Source organism: Podarcis filfolensis, assembly GCF_964270895.1.
Source record: "Podarcis filfolensis genome assembly, chromosome: 12".
Taxonomy (NCBI): Eukaryota; Metazoa; Chordata; class Lepidosauria; order Squamata; family Lacertidae; genus Podarcis; species Podarcis filfolensis.
The window spans coordinates 54,491,241-54,515,855 of record NC_139614.1 but is presented as its reverse complement, the minus strand read 5'-3'; the positions used below and the strand labels follow the sequence as shown (position 1 = coordinate 54,515,855).

General features: G+C 47.6%; 2 protein-coding genes across 2 annotated transcripts in view; one reads left to right on the top strand and one right to left on the bottom strand.

The window, feature by feature from the left end:
• The window catches only part of LOC310746227 (cathelicidin-related peptide Oh-Cath-like), a 520,941-nt gene that overhangs the window by 299,385 nt on the left and 196,941 nt on the right, over window positions 1-24,615 (top strand). The window lies entirely within an intron of this gene.
• Window positions 13,572-24,615, bottom strand: part of LOC310746132 (tumor necrosis factor receptor superfamily member 16-like) — a 47,405-nt gene continuing 36,361 nt past the window's right edge. Inside the window, exons 4-6 of the mRNA XM_083579911.1 lie at window positions 22,753-22,975; window positions 15,588-15,733; window positions 13,572-13,948 (exon numbers count right to left, since the gene is read on the bottom strand). Of these exons, the coding sequence (XP_083436037.1) occupies window positions 13,644-13,948; window positions 15,588-15,733; window positions 22,753-22,975 (674 nt within the window). The 3' untranslated portion in view covers window positions 13,572-13,643. The remainder of the gene's footprint in view (window positions 13,949-15,587; window positions 15,734-22,752; window positions 22,976-24,615) is intronic.

Genomic DNA, 24,615 nt, shown 5'->3' with positions numbered 1-24,615 from the left:
AGATGTTATTAATCCAAGCCTTTATTAGTATCATCATCTTCTTTGGTGATCCCTCGTAGCCGAGTAAGATTGTCTTCCATGAACACGGTTTTAACAGTGAGTCCGTAAGTGACTGTGGAGGCCAATTCTGGATCCACACGTCCTTCCACAGTGAGGACATTGGTTTCCAGGCGAGCATTGATCACGGTGCGGATTTGCCAAGCGTGCCTTCCTCTTAGCACGTTTCTCCCTTGCGTCCTGAGTTCGAGTGTCTTCCAAGCCCATGACACCTTTGGTAAAGGCTATTCTCCAACTGGAGCGCTCGCAGGCCAGTGTTTCCCAGTTGTCTGTGTTTATACTACATTTTTTAAGATTTGCCTTGAGACAGTTTTTAAACATCTTTTGTTGACCACCAGCATTACGCTTTCCATTTTTAAGTTCGGAATAGAGTAGTTGCTTTGGAAGATGATCATCAGGCATCCACACAACATGACCAGTCCAACGAAGTTGATGTTGAAGAATCATTGCTTCAACACTGGTGATCTTTGCTTCTGCCAGTACACTGGCATTAGTTCGCCTGTCTTCCCAAGTGATGTGTAAAATTTTTCGGAGACACTGTTGATGGAATTTTTCGAGGAGTTGGAGGTGGCGTTTATAAGTGGTCCATGTTTCACAAGCATACAATAAAGTTGGTAGTACAATAGTTTTGTAAGCAAGCACTTTGGTTTCCCTGCGAATGTCCCAGTCCTCAAACACTGCACTTCAATCAGGAGAAAGCCTCACTCTCAGAGCTCAGGCGGTGCTGGATTTCAGCATCAGTGTCGGCCCTTGTGGAAAGATAACTGCCCAGGTAGGAGAAGTGATCAACATTTTCCAACAGCTTTCCATGGAGCTGTAAGGTAACTTTTGAATAAATGTGCTTTTAAATAATCATCAAAGTAAAAATAAGAGCTCCCTCTCACCCCAACTCCTGGATGTCCAATGGTGCTGAAGGTTGGAAGAGTCGGGACAGAGAAAAGAAAACCCTTTGTGCTGGGTTCGAATCCTGCGTGAAGGTTTCCCGTCGGGGCATCTGGCTGGACAAGATGCTGGACTTGGGCAATGGCCTCATCCATCAGACTCTTCTTATGTAGCTCCATAGTTGGAGGCAGGTCGCGCCAGATGCATCTACTCCTCTGGCAGGCCCGAATCGTTCTCCTTCTGTTCTCGCAGGGGCCAAGCAGACACACATCATTGGAAATTCACAAGCAGGATCTGAGCGCAAGAGCAACTCTCCCCTCCTGCGGTTTCCAGCAAGCGGGATTTTATATATGATGTTGTTGTTTAGTCGTGTCCGCCTCTTCGTGACCCCTGGACCAGAGCACGCCAGGCCCTCCTGTCTTCCACAGCCTCCCGTGGTCAAACTCATGCTGGTAGCTTCAAGAACACTGTCCCGCCATCTCGTCCTCTGTCGCCCCCTTCTCCTTGTGCCCTCCATCTTTCCCAACATCAGGGTCTTTTCCAGGGAGTCTTCTCTTCTCATGGGGTGGCCAAAGTATTGGACCCTCAGCTTCAGGATCTGTCCTTCCAGGGAGCACTCAGGGCTGATTTCCTTCAGAATGGAGAGGTTTGATCTTCTTGCAGTCCATGGGACTCTTGAGAGTCTCCTCCAGCACCAGAATTCAAAAGCATCCATTCTTCGGCGATCAGCCTTCTTTATGGTCCAGCTCTCACTTCCATACATCACTACTGGGAAAACCACAGCTTTAACTATCCGGACAAAGACAGCAGGCATATATATAGATATATAGATATATATATAGATATATAGATATAATCTTATTAAAGATTTTCTTAGTTTACAAAAGTATGTGCAATATCTCCCTCTCTCTTTTTTCCCCTCCAAGTAACATTTTTTACAGATCAGCTTCATTTGTTTAGAGAGTTGGAAGAAGAAGGGGAAGATGGGTGGGGGTGGGTGGCGATGTTTCTGTTTTACTTAATATATGTGGGGTTTGGTGTCAGCGTTGCTTTTGCAGGTTCCATGCTATTCACTTGTGTTCTTTTGGTGGTGAGAGAGGTTGGGGTTGGCCTAGGGTGTGGTTGTTTGTTTGTGATTGGCAACAGCCATATGAGAAATATGTAGAATAACTAAGCAAGTATTAGAAACCACCCCAGAATTGGCCCTACTAAACATCTTCCAAGGCAATAATACCCATTTACACCACAAAGAACTCATAACCCACCTACTTTCAGCAGCCAGAAACGCCATAACTAGACACTGGAGAGACCTGTCAGGAGTAAGCATGGACCAATGGTACCAAATAGTCTGGGAAACAGCCTTACTAGAAAAATTAACCAATAAACTGAAACTGGTAAAGTAAAGGTAAAGGGACCCCTGACCGTTAGGTCCAGTCGTGGCCGACTTTGGGGTTGCAGTGCTCATCTCGCTTTGTTGGCCGAGGGAGCCGGCGTACAGCTTCCGGGTCATGTGGCCAGCATGACTAAGCCGCTTCTGGCGAACCAGAGCAGCGCACAGAAACACCGTTTACCGTATTTTTCGCTCTTTAACACGCACCTGACCATAACACGCACGTAGTTTTTAGAGGAGGAAAACAAGAAAAAAATATTCTAAACGAAACAGTGGATGTATGATTTTTGTGGTTCATGCTGTGGCCACAGACGTGATCCGACGGTGAGTTTGGGGTAGCCCAATGCAAAAATCCTGAGGATCCACGTGGAGCCATGCTTTGTAACCACGTTTTTGCGCCATTGCAGCCCCATGAAACAGTGGGTGCGTGTGTGTTTTTTGGTGCAGGCTGTAGCCATGGATATGCTATGTGATCTGATGGTGAACTTGGGGTGACCCAGTGCAAAAATCCTGAGGATCCATGTGGATCCGTGCTTTGTAACCACACTTTAAGTGGGGAGGGAAGGAAAAGCATTCAAGGGACAAGGAACACGCGTGGGGTGTGTGGAGAAGGATGCTGCTAATAATGCAGAAGAGGGGTTTAAGGGGAGAAGGAACACGCGTGGGGTGTGTGGAGAAGGATGCTGCTAATGATGCAGGAGAGGGGTTTAAGGGGAGAAGGAGCTCATGTGGGGTGTGTGGAGAAGGATGCTGCTAATGATGCAGGAGAGGGGTTTATGGGGAGAAGGAACACGCGTGGGGTGTGTAGAGAAGGATGCTGCTAATGATGCAGGAGAGGGGTTTAAGGGGAGAAGGAGCTCATGTGGGGTGTGTGGAGAAGGATGCTGCTAATGATGCAGGAGAGGGGTTTATGGGGAGAAGGAACACGCGTGGGGTGTGTAGAGAAGGATGCTGCTAATGATGCAGGAGAGGGGTTTAAGGGGAGAAGGAGCTCGCGTGGGGTGTGTGGAAAAGGAGCTTTTCGGTGAGCTGAGCGGGGAGGGGGGAGGGAAAGAGCACTGTTGCTTTAAAGGAGCCAACCAGACAGCAGCCACTTACAGCAGTGTAAGCAGCTCCTTTCCTCTCCCGCTTTGCTCCTTCTCTCCCTCTTTGCTGCTTTACGCAGCTAATGGTGAATCCCCTGCAACCCAAGTCCTGCTCAGCGGATCAGCTGAGACGCTGGGAGAATCGTAATTTCCCCCTCTCCCTCATCCCGTGCCCTCCTGTCCCCAGCAGCCTTTTAAAAAACTTTTTTACTGGTTTTCACTGCGCTCGTGGCTCAGAGCCCTCCTGTGCCCTGCCGTCCCTCTGCAGCCTCATTGCTCCGTTTAGAGAGCGCACGGACCTTTGCTAGCTGAGGCTGCAGCAGCTGTTGCTGGCTACGGGGCGCTTTTCCGGCTCGCTATGGCTCCCGTTTGTCCCTCCTCGTGTGTAAGCGGCTGCTGCCCACTTTGCTGCCATGGCTCTCCTTCCCTCCCTCCTCCTCGGCTCCTCCCCCTCCTCCTGGCTGTAAAGCAATCAAAGCTAGAGCCGTGCAAAGCCCTGCAAGCGGCTCCCGCTTTGCTTGACTGACGGCAGCCATGGCTCCGGTCGAGTGCATTCGCTCCATAACACGCACAGGGATTTTCCCTTACTTTCTAGGAGCAAAAAAGTGCGTGTTTTGGAGCGAAAATTACGGTACCTTCCCGCCAGAGCGGTACCTATTTATCTACTTGCACTTTGACGTCCTTTCGAACTGCTAGGTTGGCAGGAGCTGGAACTGAGCAACGGGAGCTCACCCCGTCGCGGGGATTCGAACCGCCGACCTTCTGATCGGCAAGTCCTAGGCTCTGTGGTTTAACCCACAGCGCCACCCGTGTCCCTAAAACTAAAACTGACACGGGGACAAATAGAAGAAGACGCCTTCACCCCGGTATGGCTCCCCTTTATCACATACACAGCGCAACAAGACGACAAAAATCCACCAACAGCATACAAATCAATATGGCTGACCTGATCCAAAACACCCACCCACCCCACTCACACACGAAAACAAAGACCACCCTCTGGCCATATTCACATTTTCTCTTGCATGATTTTTTCGACCTCTGTCCTGTTCTCTGTTGCTGCCTGTAATGCCAGTGATGGGCAGCAGGTGGCGCTGCAAGAATGAAATTCTTATTCCAAGGAAAGTAGAAGAGTTGTCTCTCCTGATTTCTTCCCATGCCCATTGCATTTCGGAATGTGCGTGCGTGGCTCCCGCAACCATGCGTCCATGTGCATAGCATGCGCCTCTCCAGCCTGACGTGCTTGACGCAGCGTGCACCGATGAGCAAATATGCGGCTGCTCTGTCCCGTTCAGGCCTGTCGTGGCAGCTGTACAAGTGCATTTATTTATTATTATTATTATTATTATTATTATTATTATTATTATTATTATTATTTATACCCTGCCCTCCCTGGCCAGAGCTGGGCTCAGGGCAGCTAACACCAGTAAGATTACAGTAAAAGCATAATAGGAAAAGAAACCTATTTAAAATACAGGTTAAAATGCAATTTAAAATGCAGCCTCATTTTAAAAGTAGCCCATAGATCAAAACCAGAAGGGGAGGGAAACAGAAGGGTCAGACTGAGTCCAAACCAAAGGCCAGGCGGAACAGCTCTGTCTTGCAGGCCCTGCGGAAAGATGTCAAGTCCCGCAGGGCCCTAGTCTCTTGTGACAGAGTGTTCCACCAAGTCGGGGCCAGCACTGAAAAAGCCTTGGCCCTAGTTGAGACCAATCTAACCACCTTGCAACTTGGGACCTCCAAAGTGTTGTCATTTGTGGACCTTAAGGTCCTCCGCGGGACATGCCAAGAGAGGCGGTCCCGTAGGTACGAGGGACCTAGGCCGTATAGGGCTTTAAAGGTCAAAACCAGCACCTTAAACCTCAGCCTGTACTCCACCGGGAGCCAGTGCAGCTGGTGAAGCACTGGGTGAATGTGATCCGGCGTCGAGGACCCTGTAAGGAGTCTCGCTGCAGCATTCTGAACCCGCTGGAGTTTCTGGGTCATCTTCAAGGGCAGCCACATAGAGCGAGTTACAATAATCAAGCCTGGAGGTGACCGTCACGTGGATCACAGTGGCTAGGTCAGGGCAAGAGAGGTAAGGAGCCAACTGCTTAATACGGCAGAGATGGAAAAATGCCACCTTGTGCGAAAGAAAAGAGGCTCTTCTGTTCAACATGCTCGTGGAATGTCTCTCTGATGCGCAGTGCATCTTTGACTATCAGGGCTGCATATTGTTGCCACCCTTGTGTCTCGAGAGACAATGGCGTGTGCCTCCAGGGGTGAAGTCAGACCACTGGGGTAGCAGCACTGAAGTGGCCTCCTCTCCTGGCTTCAGCAAAAGGAACCCCAAGCCTCCGGAGCGCGGCAGGAGCTCCCGCCATGCTCCGGAGGCTTTGGGTTGCCTTCGCTGAAGGGTAGGTGCCACTTCAGCTAAGGCGCAGCGCCCCTTCAGCGAAGCGGGAGGAGAAATGGAAGGGGCTCCGTTTCTCCTGCCGCTTCGCTGAAGGGGCACTGCGCAGAGAGGGAGAGAATTTTTCCCCCTTGTTCTCCCCCTCTAAAACAAGGTGCTTCCTATGGTCCGGTGCGTCCTATAGAGCGAAAAATGCGGTATTTCCTTGACATCTGATGGGAGGGCGTTCCACAGGGCGGGTGCCACCACCGAGAAGGCCCTCTGCCTGGTTCCCTGTAACCTCACTTCTCGCAGGGAGGGAACCGCCAGAAGGCCCTCGGAGCTGGACCTCCGCGTCGGTTTCCATCACTGCGCTAGGAAAAGCAAAGTTAACTTGGTTGCAAGCTCTGGATGGGCAACCGAAGGGCTGAGATAAGCAGGCCAAGCTTTTTCCTCTTATATTTTTGGTTCCATGTGGGACGGGACACAAGTTTTTGGAGGCTCATCCTTCTTAATGCTTCAGCTGCTGTTCCTTCAGTCAGGCCTCCTCTTCCGCCCCCACCTAGCCTGTCACGATTTTGACGGCTTACTTTGCTTGAAACAACAGTCGCTGACAACCTGATCCCATCCCTGTCAAACTGGCGGCCTCCTGCTCTGGCTGTGGCTCCTGACACCTGTTTTAGGCTGTCATGCTCCCCCGTGGGTGATGTCTGGATTATTAAAGTCCCACTGAAGCCTTCAGAGGGCCGGGAGGGAGCTGGTGATCTACTCTACTGAGCAAAAGGTCCAGACTTGCCAAATGCAGCCGCCACCCTGGATCAGAGCAGTCTGGATCGTTAGCCTTGGTGAAGACTTGACGTTTTTATCCCAAAAAAAGTTTTCGATTGAGTTCCACTGAAACGAGGCTGCATTTTGACGTTTTAATATGTTGTATTTTAATTTTGTTTTTTAAGCTGTATTCTAATCAATTGTTTTTATATTTGGTGTTAGCTGCCCTGAGCCCGGTCTTGGCTGGGGAGGGTGGGTGTGACGTTACCATATATGAGAGAGTGCTGGAGGGGAAATAGTTAAATGGGTTGCACAGACAGGACCCAGGGGGTGGAGTCAGTGGGTCTATAAAGGAGTTCTGGGAGGAGTTCTGGGAGTTAGTTCATTGGGAGTTGAGGGTGGGGAGTTGGTTGGTTTTTGAGTGGGTTGGCTGGTTGGGAAAGGCAGTTGGTAACAGAGAGACAGGGCAGTTGGTCCTTGAGTGTGGGGTGGTAGCAGAGATGGAGAGAGGAACATAAGACTAAGAAAGTAAAGTGGAACACTGTTTAGAATGCTGTAATAGTTTTGTTTTAAGTCGGAAATAAAATACCGTATTTTTCGCCCTATAGGACGCACTTTTCCCCCTCCAAAAATGAAGGGGAAATGTGTCTGCGTCCTATGGGGCGAATGCAGGCTTTCGCTGAAGCCAGGAGAGCGAGAGGGGTCGATCAGCGCGCCCAGGCTTCGCGGACATTGCCAGCATGCCGAAGCCTGCGCGCGCTGACCTCAGCGCGTCCAGGCTTCGCGGACCTCTCCGCAAGCAGCGGGAGCCAGCGCTGGGCTCCCACGGCTTGCAGAGAGCTGCCTGTTTTGGGGCTGGGGTCGGGGGAAGCTCGGGCCTCCCCCGCCCCAGCCCCGTGCCTGGGGGGGAAATAATTTCCCTCCCTTTATTTCCCCCCAAAAAACTAGGTGCGCCTTATGGCACGGTGCGTCCTATAGGGCGAAAAATACGGTACACTCTTCTTTATGAATTGAAAAGCTGACTGCGACTGAAGGGATTTTACCAGGGAGGACCTAGTTGGTGGCAGCGGATTAGTGGTGTACGGGTCAATAGTCCGTGAGACGACCGGGGGCTCCGTACGAACGCCACAGCGGGGTATAAATAAAAATTATTATTATTATTATTATTATTATTATTATTATTATTATTATTATCATTAAGCCTCATCTCCCTCCATCCTGATTCTGAAATCTGAGCTCTTTTTCTGTTCTGAGCACCTGCCCAAATTTGCTTCCCTTCTTTCCTCGCGGCCAACACAGAACCCTTGCCCAGACTCTCAGCCTCAGGGCCCCGGGTTCAAGTCCCAAGTTGGGTGAAAGATTCCTTCATTGCTGGGTGATGACCCGCAGGTTCCCTTCCAATTCTAACATTCTGTGATTCTGTGATTCCTTCCTTCCTTCCTTTATTTCTCCTGAACAATAATCGCCAACGTCCAAGCCAAACGTTCTATGAACAGCTTTCACATCAAAGTAAAAGACAAATTACATAAAAAGAATAAAAGAACAGGGGAAAGATAGAAGAGATTGGTAAATACAGAATCTTCTCTCAGAGACGCCTTTTAACTTTTGTGAAGCTCTCACCTGGGAGCACCCCCCCCCTCTTCTTCCGTCTCTCGCACAAAGGTCCTTCAGACTTCATCCGCAAGCAATTCTTACCCAAATACAGTAAGATAAAATAATTATAGAAATGATAATAGAATACCAATAGAGAGAAAGATGAGAATAGCAAAATAAAGATAAATAAAAGTGACTTCCAACCATCCATCCGTCAGTTGTGCCAGCAAACGTTCCTCATAATAGTCTACGGTAATATCCATATTTTATATCACTCCCTTGTCTCCATAATACTCGCTACATTACAACTGTTATTGAAATCCTGCTAATGTTTCCATCTGCCTACAGTGGTCTCCAAGATAAATTATAATTTTTCCCCATTCTTCGTTAAAGCTTTTATCTTCTTGGTTCCTGAGCTTTCCGTTTTTGGCATAGTTCAACAGTTTAATTTGCCATTCTTCTCTGGTCTCCTAATTATTCCATCCGGTTTGCCTAACTTGTTTGCCCTTTTACAAAAAAGTGCCGCAGCAATAAAACTGCCAGGACATTTGCAAAGCAAAGCGGGGGCTTCTGGTACAGTTTCAAATTAGGCACTGTGTCTTGAGATTCCTGCATCGCAGGGGGTTGAGATAGATGAACTTCGGGGGTCTGCAATTCTGCAATTCTATGAAATGGACACGGCTTGCTTCACTATAAAAGAAAACTTTATGAAGATGCTATTTAGGTGGTACATCACCCCGAGCAACCTGTCTAAAATGCACAAAACCAACTCAAATTTATGCCGGAGGTGTAGAGAGTTAGAGGGAACAACGTACCAAATGTGGTGGGGTTGCAAAAAAATTAAAGAGCTTTTGGGAACTTGTATATAATGGATTTTTAAAAAATGTTCAAAATAACATTGATCAAAAAACCTGAAGCCTTCCTCTTAGGCATAATGACATCAGACATCGCGAGAAAAGGAGGATTGCTGATTGCCAAGGGATGGAAAGGAGATAAAACTCCATCAAAAGAGGAGTGGCAAGTAAAACTGCTTGAATACATGGAACTAGTATACATGACAGAAAAGATCAGAGATCGATCGACCCGAAAGTTTAAAAAGGAATGGGAGATTTATAGACAATATTTAAAAGAACAGCGTCCCCATATTAAAACTTTAGAAAGCTTTGAATAACTCTCGGAATTGAATTAAGGTATTAAGAACACAAATAAGATTTAATAAAGGCTACGTTTGTTGAAAAACAGAGGCAAGTAATTAAGGAAACAATAATAATCAAGGAAACAAAGAACCCATATCAAGGAAGTTGGAAGTTGATGGCTGAAATATTTTTGTGTATTCACGATGTATTGTTCTATTTTCTTTATTTTTTTTTAATTTGTAAGTGATGTGTTGCTCTTTTTTTTCATTCTTCTAAGTTTTCTTTGTGTGTCTATTTTGATTATAAACCAATAAAGATTGAATTGAAGAAAAAGAAGAAAAGAAAGAAATGGGCACCTCTTTGCACATCCTGGAAGGAATCGCGAGGACATTTGGCCTGGGACCTTTAATAGCTTAAAGGTCCCGGGCCCTAAGGAAGCCAGACTATCCTCCACCAGGGCCAGGGCCTTCTCAGTGGTGTCTCCGACCTGGTGGAATGCTCTGTCCCACGAAACTAGGGCCCTGCAGGACTTGATCTCCTTCTGCAGGGCCTGTAAGACAGAGCTATTCCGCCTGGCCTTCAATTTGAATTAGCCTGATCCTCTATTCCCATTTTCCCTTTCCTCTTCTATGAAGAAACCCTTTCTGGGACCCCACATTTAAATTCTTCCCTGGTCTCCTTGCTGGCCCTAGTAGGACCAACTTGGCCAGTTAGCCCTGGTGATCATTTGATGTCTACTGACTGGGTTCCCCCCCCCAAAAAAATGACCCCCAAATTTTTGAATGTTATTGACACTGATGCTGCATTGATGCTATATTTTATGCTGTTTTTAAGTTGCATTTTAATCAATGTTTTATATTTGCTGTTAGTCGCCCTGAGCCCGGTTTTTAAACCGGGAAGGGCGGGGTATAAATACATAAAAATTATTATTATTATACATGTTTGAAGGGTCGACTGGCGGACATGCCGACAGCCAGCCTGTTCCACAAATTTCGATGCGCTGTGTGTGTGGATGTGCGTCTGTGCACAGAGACCCCCGCTTTGTCTCTCTCTACCCCCTCTCCTCCGGCTGGCATTGGTCTCCGCGCCGTGGCCACCCGCTATCCGGTTTCCATGCCTGGCTCCCATTAGCAACAGATGCTTCCTCTTCCAGCTGCTCCCCCTTCTCTGCCTTTGATCCTCAAGGCCCGGGCCCTGGAGATTTCAAAGGCAAGAGCAGGCCAAGAGCACATGTGTGCGCTTTGCAAAGAGGAGCAGCCGCGAGGGGCCCTGTGGCGCCCGGTATGCGCTCCCTTCCAATGCACGGGCAGTTCCAGCATGTGGGGGAAAAACTGCCCTACATAGTGGAAACTGGAACTAGGTGCAATGAGACTTGAGGGTGGTGGTGTTGTTTAGTCGTTTAGTCGTGTCCGCCTCTTCATGACCCCCTGGACCAGAGCACGCCAGGCACTCCTGTCTTCCACTACCTCCCTTAGTTTGGTCAAACTCATGCTGGTAGCTTCGAGAACACTGTCCCACCATCTCGTCCTCTGTCGTCCCCTTCTCCTTGTGCCCTCCATCTTTCCCAACATCAGGGTCTTTTCCAGGGAGTCTTCTCTTCTCATGAGGTGGCCAAAGTCTTGGAGCCTCAGCTTCAGGATCTGTCCTTCCAGTGAGCACTCAGGGCTGATTTCCTTCAGAATGGAGAGGTTTGATCTTCTTGCAGTCCATGGGACTCTCAAGAGTCTCCTCCAGCACCGTGGTTGTTGCACGTTTTGGAAGTCAAACGTTTCAGCTTTCGAACACCGACAGCCCGGAAGTGAATGCTTCCATTTTCAAACGCGCCTCGGAAGTCGAATGGAAGTGTTCAATATATGCATCAAAAGTCTCTCTGGATTTTCAAGAGATAGATCTCTGGCATAATAAATGCAGACTTTCTGCAAATGATTAAAGTGACCCGGCTCCAGAGCGTGGTGCTTGGATGTGAGCTCTCTCTCTCTCTCTCCCCGTCTCAAATAAGTAAATTAAAAAATGCAACATCTGTTGGACATCTGGGAAATGTAAGGGTTGATGTGACCAGCCAGAGCAAGGGGCCCTGGTGGAACTTTGTCCGGCTCAGGAATTTTGTGCACTGCAATAAACCGTCCTGGGCTTGCATAAAATTGTTTTGCCTGGGCCTGTATTCTCCCTGCAATTTTGCACAAAGATGGCAGTGGCATAAAAGCAGCTGCTCTGTGGAGTTGAGTGCATTCAGTCCCAGCTTTCTTTTCTTTTTAAAGGGAGTTTCTAGTCCATATGATTTTGCGGTGGTTTTAAATTAACCAAATGAAGTTTCTAGTCCTTAGTGTGCAGAATGTGGTGCTCAATACAGTCAATACCTCGGGTTACAGACGCTTCAGGTTATGGACACTCCGAAACCCGGAAGTACTGGAACGGGTTACTTCTGGGTTTTGGAGGTTGCATATGCGCAAAAACGCTAAATCACGCTTTGCGCATGCGCAGAAGTGCCAAATCGCACCCTGTGCATGCGCAGATGCGCTGCTGCGGGTTGCGAAGGCTGTGGGTTGTGAACATGCATCCCGCACGGATCACATTCACAACCCGAGCGTCCACTGTATACAATTCAGATTCTATGATTATCAAGTTTCTTTCTTTTAAAAGGGAAAAAACACTGATGTTTCCAGACCTTGTGGCTGTGAAGATGTGCTTGAAAACTGTGTGCAAAAGCAGAAGTCAGAGAGGTGGCTGTGAAAATCCCCATCTGCCATCCCCACAAAAGCAAAGAATGCCTTTTAAACCAAAATCGTGTTTAATGCATTTGTTTGGTATTGAGTAAAGTGACACTCTTCTTTCTGTTCAATAAAACGTGGCAGAATTTGATGGCAATAGAGATCAACCAACCCCAGAAGTAAAAAAAATAAATGGTGAAATTAGTTACACACACACAAATGCCGTGGGTGGAGAAAGACCCAAGCGAAAAACACATTCCTTACAAGAGGGTGGAAGAAAATAACATATATTACACATTTACAGGAGGAAAACGAGGTTGCAGCGCATTAACAGCGTCTATAAACATGAGCAGCAATGGAACTTCATTGAGGTGGTCAATCTGCGTTTGGGCTCTTACCACTTTCAACTACGGGGGGAGCTTATGTGACTGAATGGTCTTCCGTACCAAAATAAAATCCACACACGGAGTCTAGAAACATATCTGGTTTCATTAGAGGAGGGTTGCTTTTCCACTAATTTGACAATAAATCACTACCCACCGATAGTCTAATAACTGACAGATTTCAGGAACAAGTTGTCCACCTCACTGAAGACTAGGATCATGACAAGTCTTGATGGAGTCTGATTTTCCTGCAATGTCCGAGTCGGCCTGTTTAGGAGAGCGAAAGATCAAAACTGCAGTCAGCTGAGTCTCTGCTGAACGCTTGCTGTGTGAACCAAGGCACATTAGAAATGAACAAATTTCTGCCCTTTGCATCAGAGCCAGCGACAAGTCGTTTCACAACTCCTCTTTAACCGAGTTTGTGGTTCTGTATCTGTAAGAGCTTCAGGAAGTTACAAGCCCCCAGTCCCCACAAAATGTCTCTTCCTTCTCCAACATCTATACTAGTTTTCCTTAACATTGTGCCCTCCGGACTACAACTCCCATCAGCCCCTGCGAGGTTTGCGTCCAAATAATCTGGCGAGCGTCAGGTCTGAGAAACCCAATCTTTAGTCCTGCAAACAGGTCAGCAACGTAGAACTGGCCTGACAATCTTGGGGGTGCCAGTGCAAGACCAAAAATAGAATATTTTTTAGCATTTCCCAAGTGTTGGATAGGGACACGGGTGGCGCTGTGGGTTAAAGCACAGAGCCTAGGACTTGCCGAACAAAAATGCAACACCTGCAAGATGTACGGAAATGGGGTCCAGCTCACCTGAAATAGAAATACGTAGGAGGTGCAGAGAGTACGAAAACCCCTTTGAGTCCAATCTTTTGCTGAAAGGGAAAACCACACATGCCTGCTTCGCCCCCAGCACAAAAACACAGTGTAGACCCTGGAGGACCCCAAACAAGGAAGCACAAAGCCATTTCCCCTCTTCCTTGTATCTGCAGGTCATCTGGGGCAACCCAGTCAGACGTGTGGGGTACCAATCGTAAAAGTATTATCATTATCCATCGGTGTTCATGCGCCGCAATGATGTCCACTGCCGTTTGCTCAAGTTCCCATGTGTTTAAAGAAATCCCTTTACAGTAAAACCAACGTCCCGATCCCTGACTTGCCCCTTCTTCTTCCCGTCCCCTCCCCCCCCCCGCAATTTTAGTAAAAACCCAAACCCACAAACGTAACCCTAAGTCAGTCCACCTGCCGGGCCAGCAGGTCCGTTCCCCCATCACACCACGGAGCTGACCTCGGCGGGGGCGCTCAAGTTCTCTGCCACGTCCACCCTCTCGATGGCCGCCAGGGCCGTGTAGAGGGACTCCAGCGTGGCCCCTTCCTTGGCCGACCAATCGGAGAGCAGGGTGTGGGCGGGGGCCTCCCCCCGGCCGAAGGTGTCGATGGTCTCTTCCTCGTAGCCCAGGTAGTTGGCCAGGCAGCGCCAGTCTTTGCCGTGGGCGGGGGCTTCAAGCAGCTGCTCCACCTCTTCCTGCTTGTGGGGCGGAAGGTTCGTGTACAGGCGGGGTTCAATCCTGTGCCCTGTTTTGCGTGGAGAAAGAGAGGGGAAGGTCAGAAAGGATATCACGAATATACGCCCCCTTGCCCGCTTTGATCTGCGGAACGGGCACCATTAGAGGCGCCACATAATACCTGTTCCGAGATTGTGGCAGCAACTAAACTTTGAAACTCCCTGCCTATTGACATTCACTGCACCCTTTTTGGCACCTGCTAAAAACATGTTGGGACACGGGTGGCACTGTGGGTTAAACCACAGAGCCTAGGACTTGCCGGTCAGAAGGTCGGCGGTTCGAATCCCCGCAACGGGGTGAGCTCCCACTGCTCGGTCCCTGCTCCTGCCATCCTGGCAGTTCGAAAGCACGTCAAAGTGCAAGTAGATAAATAGGTACCAGTCTGGCGGGAAGGTAAACGGCTTTTCCGTGCACTACTCTGGTTTGCCAGAAGTGGCTTAGTCATGCTGGCCCCATGACCCGGAAGCTGTACGCCGGCTCCCTCGGCCAATAAAGCGAGATGAGCGCTGCAACCCCAGAGTCGATCACGACTGGACCTAATGGTCAGGGGTCCCTTTACCTTTAAAAACATGTTTATTTAAGCAAGCCAACTCAGGTGCTCAGAAACGCTGATTTGCATTTTGATCCGCTTTCGGTTTCTTGCTGATTTTATGTTTTGAATGCTTTAAATAGTGCTTTTAACTGTTTTCACCCCCCCAAAAAATATTGTTTCATTCCGAGGTCTGTTACAATCAAGAAGTATAAAAATTTCATGAAAGAAACAAAACTTACTGGACTTATTTGTGTCTTTAAAAAAACAATCAAGATGCAGATTCAAAGTGACTTGTAATTCAAACATTAAAACAAAAATGCGCGCCACCCGCGACTCTGCAGCCCATCCCGAGCCATCGATGTATGTGTAGGGTGTGTGTGACAAAAAAAAATTCTGCACCGGGTACCACCTCACTTCGCTACGCCACTGCCTGCACCAGTTTGGGCCAGGGTGTGCCAGCCACGAATCACGCCGCCCCGTTTGTGCTTGGGAAAACCCTGGGGGCACAAGCCTTGCCTTACCAGAGTGGTGCATGCTCTGGTTATCTCCCGCTTGGACTACTGCAATGTGCTCTACGTGGAGCTACCTTTGAAGGTGACCCAGAAACTACAACTAATCCAGAATGCGGCAGCTAGACTGGTGACTGGGAGCGGCCGCCAAGACCACATAACGCCAGTCCTGAAAGACCTATATTGGCTCCCAGTACGTTTCCGAGCACAATTAAAAATGTTGGTGCTGACCTTGAAAGCCCTAAACGGCCTTGGCCCAGTATACCTGAAGAAGCGTCTCCACCCCCATCGTTCTGCCCAGACACTCAGGTCCAGCACCAAGGGCCTTATGGCGGTTCCCTCGCTATGAGAAGCCAAGTTATAGGGAACCAGGCAGAGGGCCTTCTCGGTGGTGGCACCCGCCCTGTGGAACGCCCTCCCATCAGATGTCAAAGAGATAAACAACTACCTGACAAATGACATCTTAAGGCAGCCCTGTTCAGGGAAGTTTTTAATGTGTGACATCTTAGTGTATTTTTTGTCTTTGTGGAAGCCGCTCAGAGTGGCTGGGGAAACCCAGCCAGATGGGCGGGGTACAAATAATAAATTATTATTATTATTATTTTTACCCTTCTTAGGAAGGTGCTGATCCTGCAGGCTGTGGGTGTCGAGGAAGACCCCGCTGTCGCTGTGAAGTTTCTCGCCCTCCGGGGACGTCACCAGTTCGCCCGCCCGGGCCTTTGCCAGCTGTTTCTTCTGCTTGCATGTGGTCCAGCTGCAATCGTGCCAAAAGGGATGGAGGGGGACACACGGACGTCAGCGAGGGGCACAGAGCAGGAAGAGGTGAAACCCAGATTTCCCCCCAAACCCGTTCCCCCCCCATGAATGCTACCAATCGCTTCTGCCTTGCCCTGAAGACCCCAACCAGGAAACCACTGTGGCTCAGTGGGGGAGAATCTGACTTGCGAGAAGACTGGGGTGGATAAAAATAAAGACCGGAGTAAATTTACGGACTATTTGAAAAGCAATTGCGATGAACAAATGATGCTCGTTAGGTTTGCAAGAGGTGTATTGCAAAAAAGATAAGGAGGAGAATTATTGGTTAAGGATAACGAAAGGTAATATGAAATTAAGAAATGCACAAGAAGCGATAAAGAACGGAAAATCGTCAGAGGTGTTGACGGAAGTCCAAAAATATTGAACAAGATGAGAAATTATTCTATATGAATGTTGGAATTAATATGTTAAAAAAACTAATAAAAATGTTTTTTTTAAAAAAAATATCAATGATTTTAAAAATAAATAAATAAATAAATTTGATTGATTGATAGGTTTTATTTTCTTTCAATCGGATTTTTAAAATCAAATGCTTTTGGAGGAAAAATCTTTCTAAAGATAGTTTTCTATTTAAGTTACGTTCTAGTCCAAAGGCTATTCATCAGGAAATGAGGATTTCATGTGTGATAAAACTCAGCCTGTTGTATTTTAAAAAACCGTTTAACCACATCAGTTAACAAACATGGATACGTATGCTATATTGTTATTGTTTTAGTTGAATAAATTGTTTAAATTGTTATTGAGGAAATGATGGTTTTTCTCCTTCCGATGAAGGACAGCAGAAAAGTTGCCCAAATATAAACAGATAACTTATTAAACCTCACAGGTCTTATTATTGGGGGGGAGGGCGGAATCCCCTTATTATGTGCATGGCCAGAAATGAACGTAGAGGACACTCCCCACCATCTATAAACAGTTGCAACTGCGCCCCAAATTACCTTGAGCTGAACTTCCCCTTTATCTCCCTTTCCATCCTTCTGTACACCCAACAGCCGGTTTCCTCTCCCTCTCTCCTCCTTTCCTGCCATTCCTCCCATCCCCTTCTCCTCCTCCTCCTTCCTGAACCAGCTGTTTCCCACTCTGCCACCGCAAAATTCCTCCTGGCAGCCCCTTCCCTTTCCGCTAGCATTTTCTGGGCCATCTGTCTTCAGATGCCAGCAGGGGAGAGAATTGACGCAGGCTTATTATCCCAGACTTGGAGGGCCTGTGGAGAGGAGAGCAAGGGCTTCTCGCGACCCCCTCCCCGGCCACTGACACCGGCTCCGCTGGCAGATGAGCTTGCAGCCCGCACCCCGCCAGTTTAGACCATCCTCTGTTGTTGTCTTCTTCTTCTTTGGCAATCCCCACCTTCTATACAAATAGTCATCTGGGGTGAGAACCCCTTGCGTTATTCTCTCAATGCCAGAATCTGGGTTAGGGGAGCCTTTTCCCAGTACAGCGGTACCTTGGGTTACATACGCTTCAGGTTACAGACTACGCTAACCCAGAAATAGTACCTCAGGTTAAGAACTTTGCTTCAGGATAAGAACAGAAATCGTGCTCCGTCGGCGCGGCAGCAGCAGGAGGCCCCATTAGCTAAAGTGGAACTGAGTACTTAACCCAAGGTACCACTGTAGTGATGTATGGAAGTGAGAGCTGGACCATAAAGAAGGCTGATCGCCGAAGAATGGTGGATTATGGTGCTGGAGGAGACTCTTGAGAGTCCCATGGACTGCAAGAAGATCCAACCTCTCCATTCTGAAGGAAATCAGCCCTGAGTGCTCACTGGAAGGACAGATCGTGAAGCTGAGACTCCAATACTTTGGCCACCTCATGAGAAGAGAAGACTCCCTGGAAAAGACCCTGATGTTGGGAAAGATGGAGGGCACAATGACCCACAATATTCTGCGGCACAGTCCACCAGGCTTACCTGTGGCCGCAGCAGGCCCCTTTGGGTCTTCCCGTGGCCACGACAGGCCCTGCTAGGCCTCATCCTGCTACATGGTGTCACACACACATGCTGGCACCCCCCCAAAAAAAAGTTGGGTGCCACAACCTACATTATGAGACGGAGGCATTGCCATCCGGTAGCGTAAACTTTCTAGTGCTTTCCTTTTAATGACATATGTTAAACGTTTTAATGACATATGTTAAACATTTACAACTGGTCCCATCACCTCCTGGCAAATAGAAGGGGAGGAAATGGAGGCAGTGAGAGGTTTTATTTTCTTGGGCTCCATGATCACTGCAGATGGTGACAGCAGTCACGAAATTAAAAGACACCTGCTTCTTGGGAGGAAAGCAATGACAAACCTAGACAGCATCTTAAAAAGCAGAGACATCACCTTGCCGACAAAGGTCCGTATAGTCAAAGCTATGGTTTTCCCAGTAGTGATGTATGGAAGTGAGAGCTGGACCATAAAGAAGGCTGATCGCCGAAGAATGGATGCTTTTGAATTCTGGTGCTGGAGGAGACTCTTGAGAGTCCCATGGACTGCAAGAAGATCCACCCTCTCCATTCTGAAGGAAATCAGCCCTGAGGGCTCACCGGAAGGACAGATCCTGAAGCTGAGGCTCCAATACTTTGGCCACCTCAGGAGAAGAGAAGACTCTCTGGAAAAGACCCTGATGTTGGGAAAGATGGAGGGCACAAGGAGAAGGGGACGACGGAGGACGAGATGGTGGGACAGTGTCCTCGAAGCTACGAACATGAGTTTGACCAAACTGTGGGAGGCAGCGGAAGACAGGAGTGCCTGGCGTGCTGGTCCAGGGGGTCACGAAGAGTCAGACACAACTAAACAACATCTGATCACTTGCCTGCATGGTGCTATTCCGTATGGATTTAATTAAAAAGCAAACTTTCTCTCTCTCCACACACATATAGACATAGACATAGTCATAGATATAGATAGAGGAGGGAAGCCCACTAAGGTTGGGGAACATTCATGTGCTTCCTCTCAGTTTTACTTTTTCATTTAATCCTTTGTTTCTTCCTCTTTGTTCTTTCCTGGCATCTCTGTACAGTGGTACCTCGGGTAAAGTACTTAATTTGTTCCGGAGGTCCGTTCTTAACCTGAAACGGTTCTTAACCTGAAGCACCACTTTAGCTAATGGGGCCTCCTGCTGCTGCCGCTGCGCCGCCGGAGCACGATTTCTGTTCTTATCCTGAAGCAAAGTTCTTAACCTGAAGCACTATTTCTGGGTTAGCGGAGTCTGTAACCTGAAGCGTATGTAACCTGAGTTACCACTGTAATACTTTTGGGTATCTTACTTAAAACGGGGGCGGGGGGGGGGAAGGATGAGCAGGGAGGAACGGAGAACACCATCTTGGAAGAACGGAACGGTTTCTGACTGTGGAGGCTGAGCTTAGCCATCGATAGCCCTCCATCAATTTGTCCAATCCTCTTTTAAAGTCAGATAGCTTGGTGGACTGTGGCAGGGAGTTCCACAGGCTAACTCTACGCTGTGCAACGAAGGATTTTCTTTTCTCTGCCCTAAACCTTCCAACGTTCAGCTTCGTCCCACGAGTTCTACTGCCATACGAAAGTTTAAGAAAGCTTTTCTCTTATCAACTATCGCCACGCCACACAGAATCTCACGTCTCTCCAATTCCTTCCCTTTTCTCTAAACGGTCCTTTTCCTCGCAACGGGATTCAATCCATCCCCTTCATCTTTTCCCAACCTCTTCCAACTCCGCTTTGAGGCGAGGCGACCAGAACTTGGGACACGCAGTGTCCCAAACGCACCCCAGATTTTTTAAACTGATAACAGACCACCGAGCAAATTTGCAAGATGAACCCCCTGCCATGTGGAGAGCTGGCGGACATTGCTGCAAAACTGCAAACATTTGCACTGCAACATTGTGTGTGTGTGCTTTTTTTGGGGGGGTGGTGGTCCAACAGGGCGATGCCAGGAAGCGGGGTGCAGAGAGGGCCGGAGGAAACGGCTCGCAAACTGGCTCCTCTCCTCCCCAAAGAGAGGGGGGCCAACGGCTTCGCCTCGCACTAAATTTATGAGGGAAAATCAGAAGCGGGAGGTGGATTTGGGGAGCCAGGGGAGAGCAGTGGTGGGGCCGTCGGCCGCAGCCAAATCTATAGAGCCCCCAGCAGCAGGAGGGGCCTGGGCTTGGGGGTCCGACGGTGTGAGAGGAATGTATAAAGAGCGGGAGCCCCGCGAGGGGGTGAGGCGGCTCGGAGGGAAATAAATCCGCCCCAAAAGCCGGCACAAAGGAGGAGTTTTGCCCGTTCCCAATAGAACAGCAAGTGGCTGGGCTTCTTTTCAGCCAGACCCCATTAATCTCAGCCTCCCCGGCTGGCGAGAAAAGAGACTGGCCTAATCTGGACCTCAGCATCCCAGCTCCGGGCTTAATCCTATTCAGGCGACAGGCCCCAGCGGCGAGACCCGGCCCAGCGGGGAGGACAGCCTTTCCCCACATTTTTGGATAGTGCCGCAGCTCCCGTTGGTGTGCGTGTGTGTCTTTTTGCAACCCTATTGTGGCCAAGTTGCTGCCTCGCCAGGACTCAACAGAGCACCTGGGCACAGAAGAAAATGGGAGAAATGTTTAGGGAAGCTTTTAATGTTTGTTGCATTACTGCATTACTGCATTACTTCCCCAGAATGGCTGGGGAAGCTCAGCCAGATGGGCGGGGTATAAATGATAAATTAATATTATTATTGTTGTTGTTCTTGTTATTATTACAGTGGTACCTCGGGTAAAGTACTTAATTCGTTCTGGAGGTCCGTTCTTAACCTGAAACTGTTCTTAACCTGAAGCACCACTTTAGCTAATGGGGCCTCCTGCTGCCGCCGCGCCGCCAGAGCACGATTTCTGTTCTCATCCTGAAGCAAAGTTATTAACCCGAGGTACTATTTCTGGGTTAGCGGAGATGCTGCCAGTCCGTGTTGGCGTTACTGGGAGGAACTGGTCCGGCTCAGCCTAAGTGGTACTTTCCGATAGCCGATCCGATCCAGAGAACAGTTTTTCTCCCTCTCTCATAGCGCTAGAACTCGTGGACGTCCAAGGATGATGGGGGATCCGGGAGAGAGGAATGGAAGTCCTTCTTGACACAGTTAACCTGCGGAACTCTCTCCCACAGGAAACTGTGGTGAGCACCAACTTCAATGGCTTTAAAAGAGGATTAGGCAAATTGTTTGTTTTTAATTGTCACAGAATCATAAAGTTGGAAGGGACCAGGATGATCATCTAGTCCAATCCCCTTGCACTGAAGGAATCTTTCGCCCAATGCAGCACTCGAACCCAGAACCCAGAGATTAAGAATCTCATACTCTACCAACTGGTCAGGCCTTTTGGCTTTTAACCAATGGCCTTTTTTTGCGTGGGCGCGATGTTTTAACATAGCTTTAAAATATATAAATGGATGAATTGATTTTAGAATGAATTGATTTTAGAATGAATTTCAATTAATTGATGGTGATTCTATGTAAGCTGTGTTATTTTTATTGTGGTTAGCCGCTCTGAGCCCTGCTTCGGCTGGGGAGGGCGGGATATAAATAAAATATTATTATTATTATTATTATTATTATTATTATTATTATTATTATTATTTTAGGATTTTTTTAAATGCTGGTTTTAATATGTGCCCAGAGTGGCTGGGGAAACTCAGCCAGATGGGTGGGGTATAAATAATAAATTGTTGTTGTTGTTGATGCTGTTGTTGTTGTTAGAATAGAATCATAGAATCATAGAGTTGGAAGAGACCACAAGGGCCATCGAGTCCAACCCCCTGCCAAGCAGGAAACACCATCAGAGCACTCCTGACATATGGTTGTCAAGCCTCTGCTTAAAGACCTCCAAAGAAGGAGACTCCACCACACTCCTTGGCAGCAAATTCCACTGTCGAACAGCTCTTACTGTCAGGAAGTTCTTCCTAATGTTTAGGTGGAATCTTCTTTCTTGTCGTTTGGATCCATTGCTCCGTGTCCGCTTCTCTGGAGCAGCAGAAAACAACCTTTCTCCCTCCTCTATGTGACATCCTTTTATATATTTGAACATGGCTATCATATCACCCCTTAACCTCCTCTTCTCCAGGCTAAACATGCCCAGCTCCCTTAGCCATTCCTCATAAGGCATCGTTTCCAGGTCTTTGACCATTTTGGTTGCCCTCCTCTGGACACGTTCCAGTTTGTCAGTGTCCTTCTTGAACTGTGGTGCCCAGAACTGGACACAGTACTCCAGGTGAGGTCTGACCAGAGCAGAATACAGTGGCACTATTACTTCCCTTGATCTAGATGCTATACTCCTATTGATGCAGCCCAGAATTGCATTGGCTTTTTTAGCTGCCGCGTCACACTGTTGGCTCATGTCAAGTTTGTGGTCAACCAAGACTCCTAGATCCTTTTCACATGTACTGCTCTCAAGCCAGGTGTCACCCATCTTGTATTTGTGCCTCTCATTTTTTTTGCCCAAGTGCAATACTTTACATTTCTCCCTGTTAAAATTCATCTTGTTTGTTTTGGCCCAGTTCTCTAATCTGTCAAGGTCGTTTTGAAGTGTGATCCTGTCCTCTGGGGTGTTAGCCACCCCTCCCAGTTTGGTGTCATCTGCAAATTTGATCAGGATGCCCTTGAGTCCATCATCCAAGTCGTTGATAAAGATATTTGCTGTGTGTAAGGCCTGCCTGGGAGCTGAGTGCCCGGTTCTGAAGGGGAGCCTTCAGAATAATAATAATAATAATAATAATAATAATAATAATAATAATAATTGCTGTTGTTGTTGCTATTAATTATTATTATTAATAATAATAATTATCATTTCCAATGCTGCAAGTTGCTTTGAGCTGCCGTGCCCCAAAAGCCCCATCTTAAATCTAAATAATAATAATAATAAACTGTGCCAACACTCTTGCTTGCTCTGCACTCCAAGTGTGCTCCAACCACTAGCCTGCACAGCCGCAAAGGCACATTGCTTGCCAAAATCCCCTATACACGCCCGTCCCACCCTGAGCGTTCCAGACGTACGATTTGAAAGCCACGTAGGCCAGGAGTCCCACCACCACGGCTGCCAAGATGGAGCAGTAGACGGGGATGATGTTCTTGCTGTTGTCCTCGGCCAACGGCGGCACAAACTCTGAAGAGGACGCATTGGGAGTGAGGCTGCTTTCTGAATCCAGGAGCGGCGTCTTTTTGGGGAATTCCTTCCGGGCCTCGCCCTCGCTGCGTTTCAGGATCTGAAGCTCTTTATCTGGAAAAAGAAGCGCAAAAGTTATTAAGTGTGGAGGCCTTGGCTAGGTTGATCAATAAGAACCACATTGCTGGACGACACTGCTAGTCTGGTGCCATGTGCGCCAACCGTGTTGACAAAGGTTGCGTTTGGAAAAACGGGCTCTGCAGGAATCTTTGGGAAAAACAAACAACACAAGCAACATAAAGACCAGTATACTAGATATTTTTTATTATTATTTTTTTGCAAAAAAATTATTAGTTTTTACAATATCAATGACAAACAAAAACATAAAACAAACAAAACATAACAGACATAAATCATAACCTTATTGAAAATAACAGTTATTTACTTTGTAGAACGACTTCCTCGTTTCCCCTTAGTTGAATTTCATTGCATATCCTTATAACGGTTTTCCAAATCCCAATTTTAATACCCTTTAAATTAAACATTAACATCTTTAAATCTTCTCCTCCTTGTATTAAACATATTATTTTATCAGTTAACATAGATAAAATCCTAAGCCCTTTAAGTATCTGGACGCTATTTCCAGTTATTTTAGCTTAACAAATTTAACTAAATAATCATTAAATTTCTTCCATTCTTCGTGATATTCCTCCTCCTTCTGGTCGCGGACTCTTCCGGTTAGATCGGCTAGCTCCAGTATACTAGATAGGACTGCAATTGTTATTGCATGATATACATGATTTAGTACAACAAAAAGCACAATGCGTACACTTGTCAATTCTCTAATATATTTGAAATGAATGAACACACGTCTGTCAATCTTTGAAAGTCCGTAGAAGTATACAGTGGTACCTCGGGTTACATACGCTTCAGGTTACAGACTCTGCTAACCCAGAAATATTACCTCGGGTTAAGAACTTTGCTTCAGGATGAGAACAGAAATCGTGCAGAAGCGGCGCAGCAGCAGCGGGAGGCCCCATTAGCTAAAGTGGTGCTTCAGTATTTGGCTTTTTGTTTTATTATGTCTGTCAATTTGGCTAATTCTAAGTATTCTGAGAGCCAAAAACCCAAAAGTGAAGTAAAAAAAGAATGGGAGTTGCTAAATGAATAGCTCAAAAGTCAAGGTTCGAGGGCAGAAATCTGGCTGAGTCTGGAATAACCTTGTGAAGTGAAAGGATATGAAAGAAGGATTTATATAGGATAGAGATGATAAAGAAAACAGGAAAACACAATGAGAGATAAAGAAGGTGCTGTGGGATTGGTGGAAGTCAATGTCTTGCAGGTGCCACCACCAAGAAGGCACTCTGCCTGGTTTGCTGTAACCTCAGCTTCTTGCAATGAGGGAACCACCAGAAGGCCCTTGGAGCTGGACCTCAGCATCCAGGCTGAACGATGGGGGTGGAGATGCTCCTTCAGGTATACTGGACTGAGGCCGTTTAGGGCTTTAAAGGTCAACACCAACACGTTGAATTGTGCTCAGAAACGTACTGGGAGCCAGTGTAGGTCTTTCAAGACCGGTGTTATGTGGTCTCGGCGGCCGCTCCCAGTCACCAGTCCAGCTGCCGCATTCTGGATTAGTTGTAGTTTCCGGGTCACCTTCAAAGGTAGCCCCACATAGAGCGCATGGCAGTAGTCCAAGCGGGAGATAACTAGAGCATGCACCACTCTGGTGAGACAGTGTGCAGGCAGGCAGG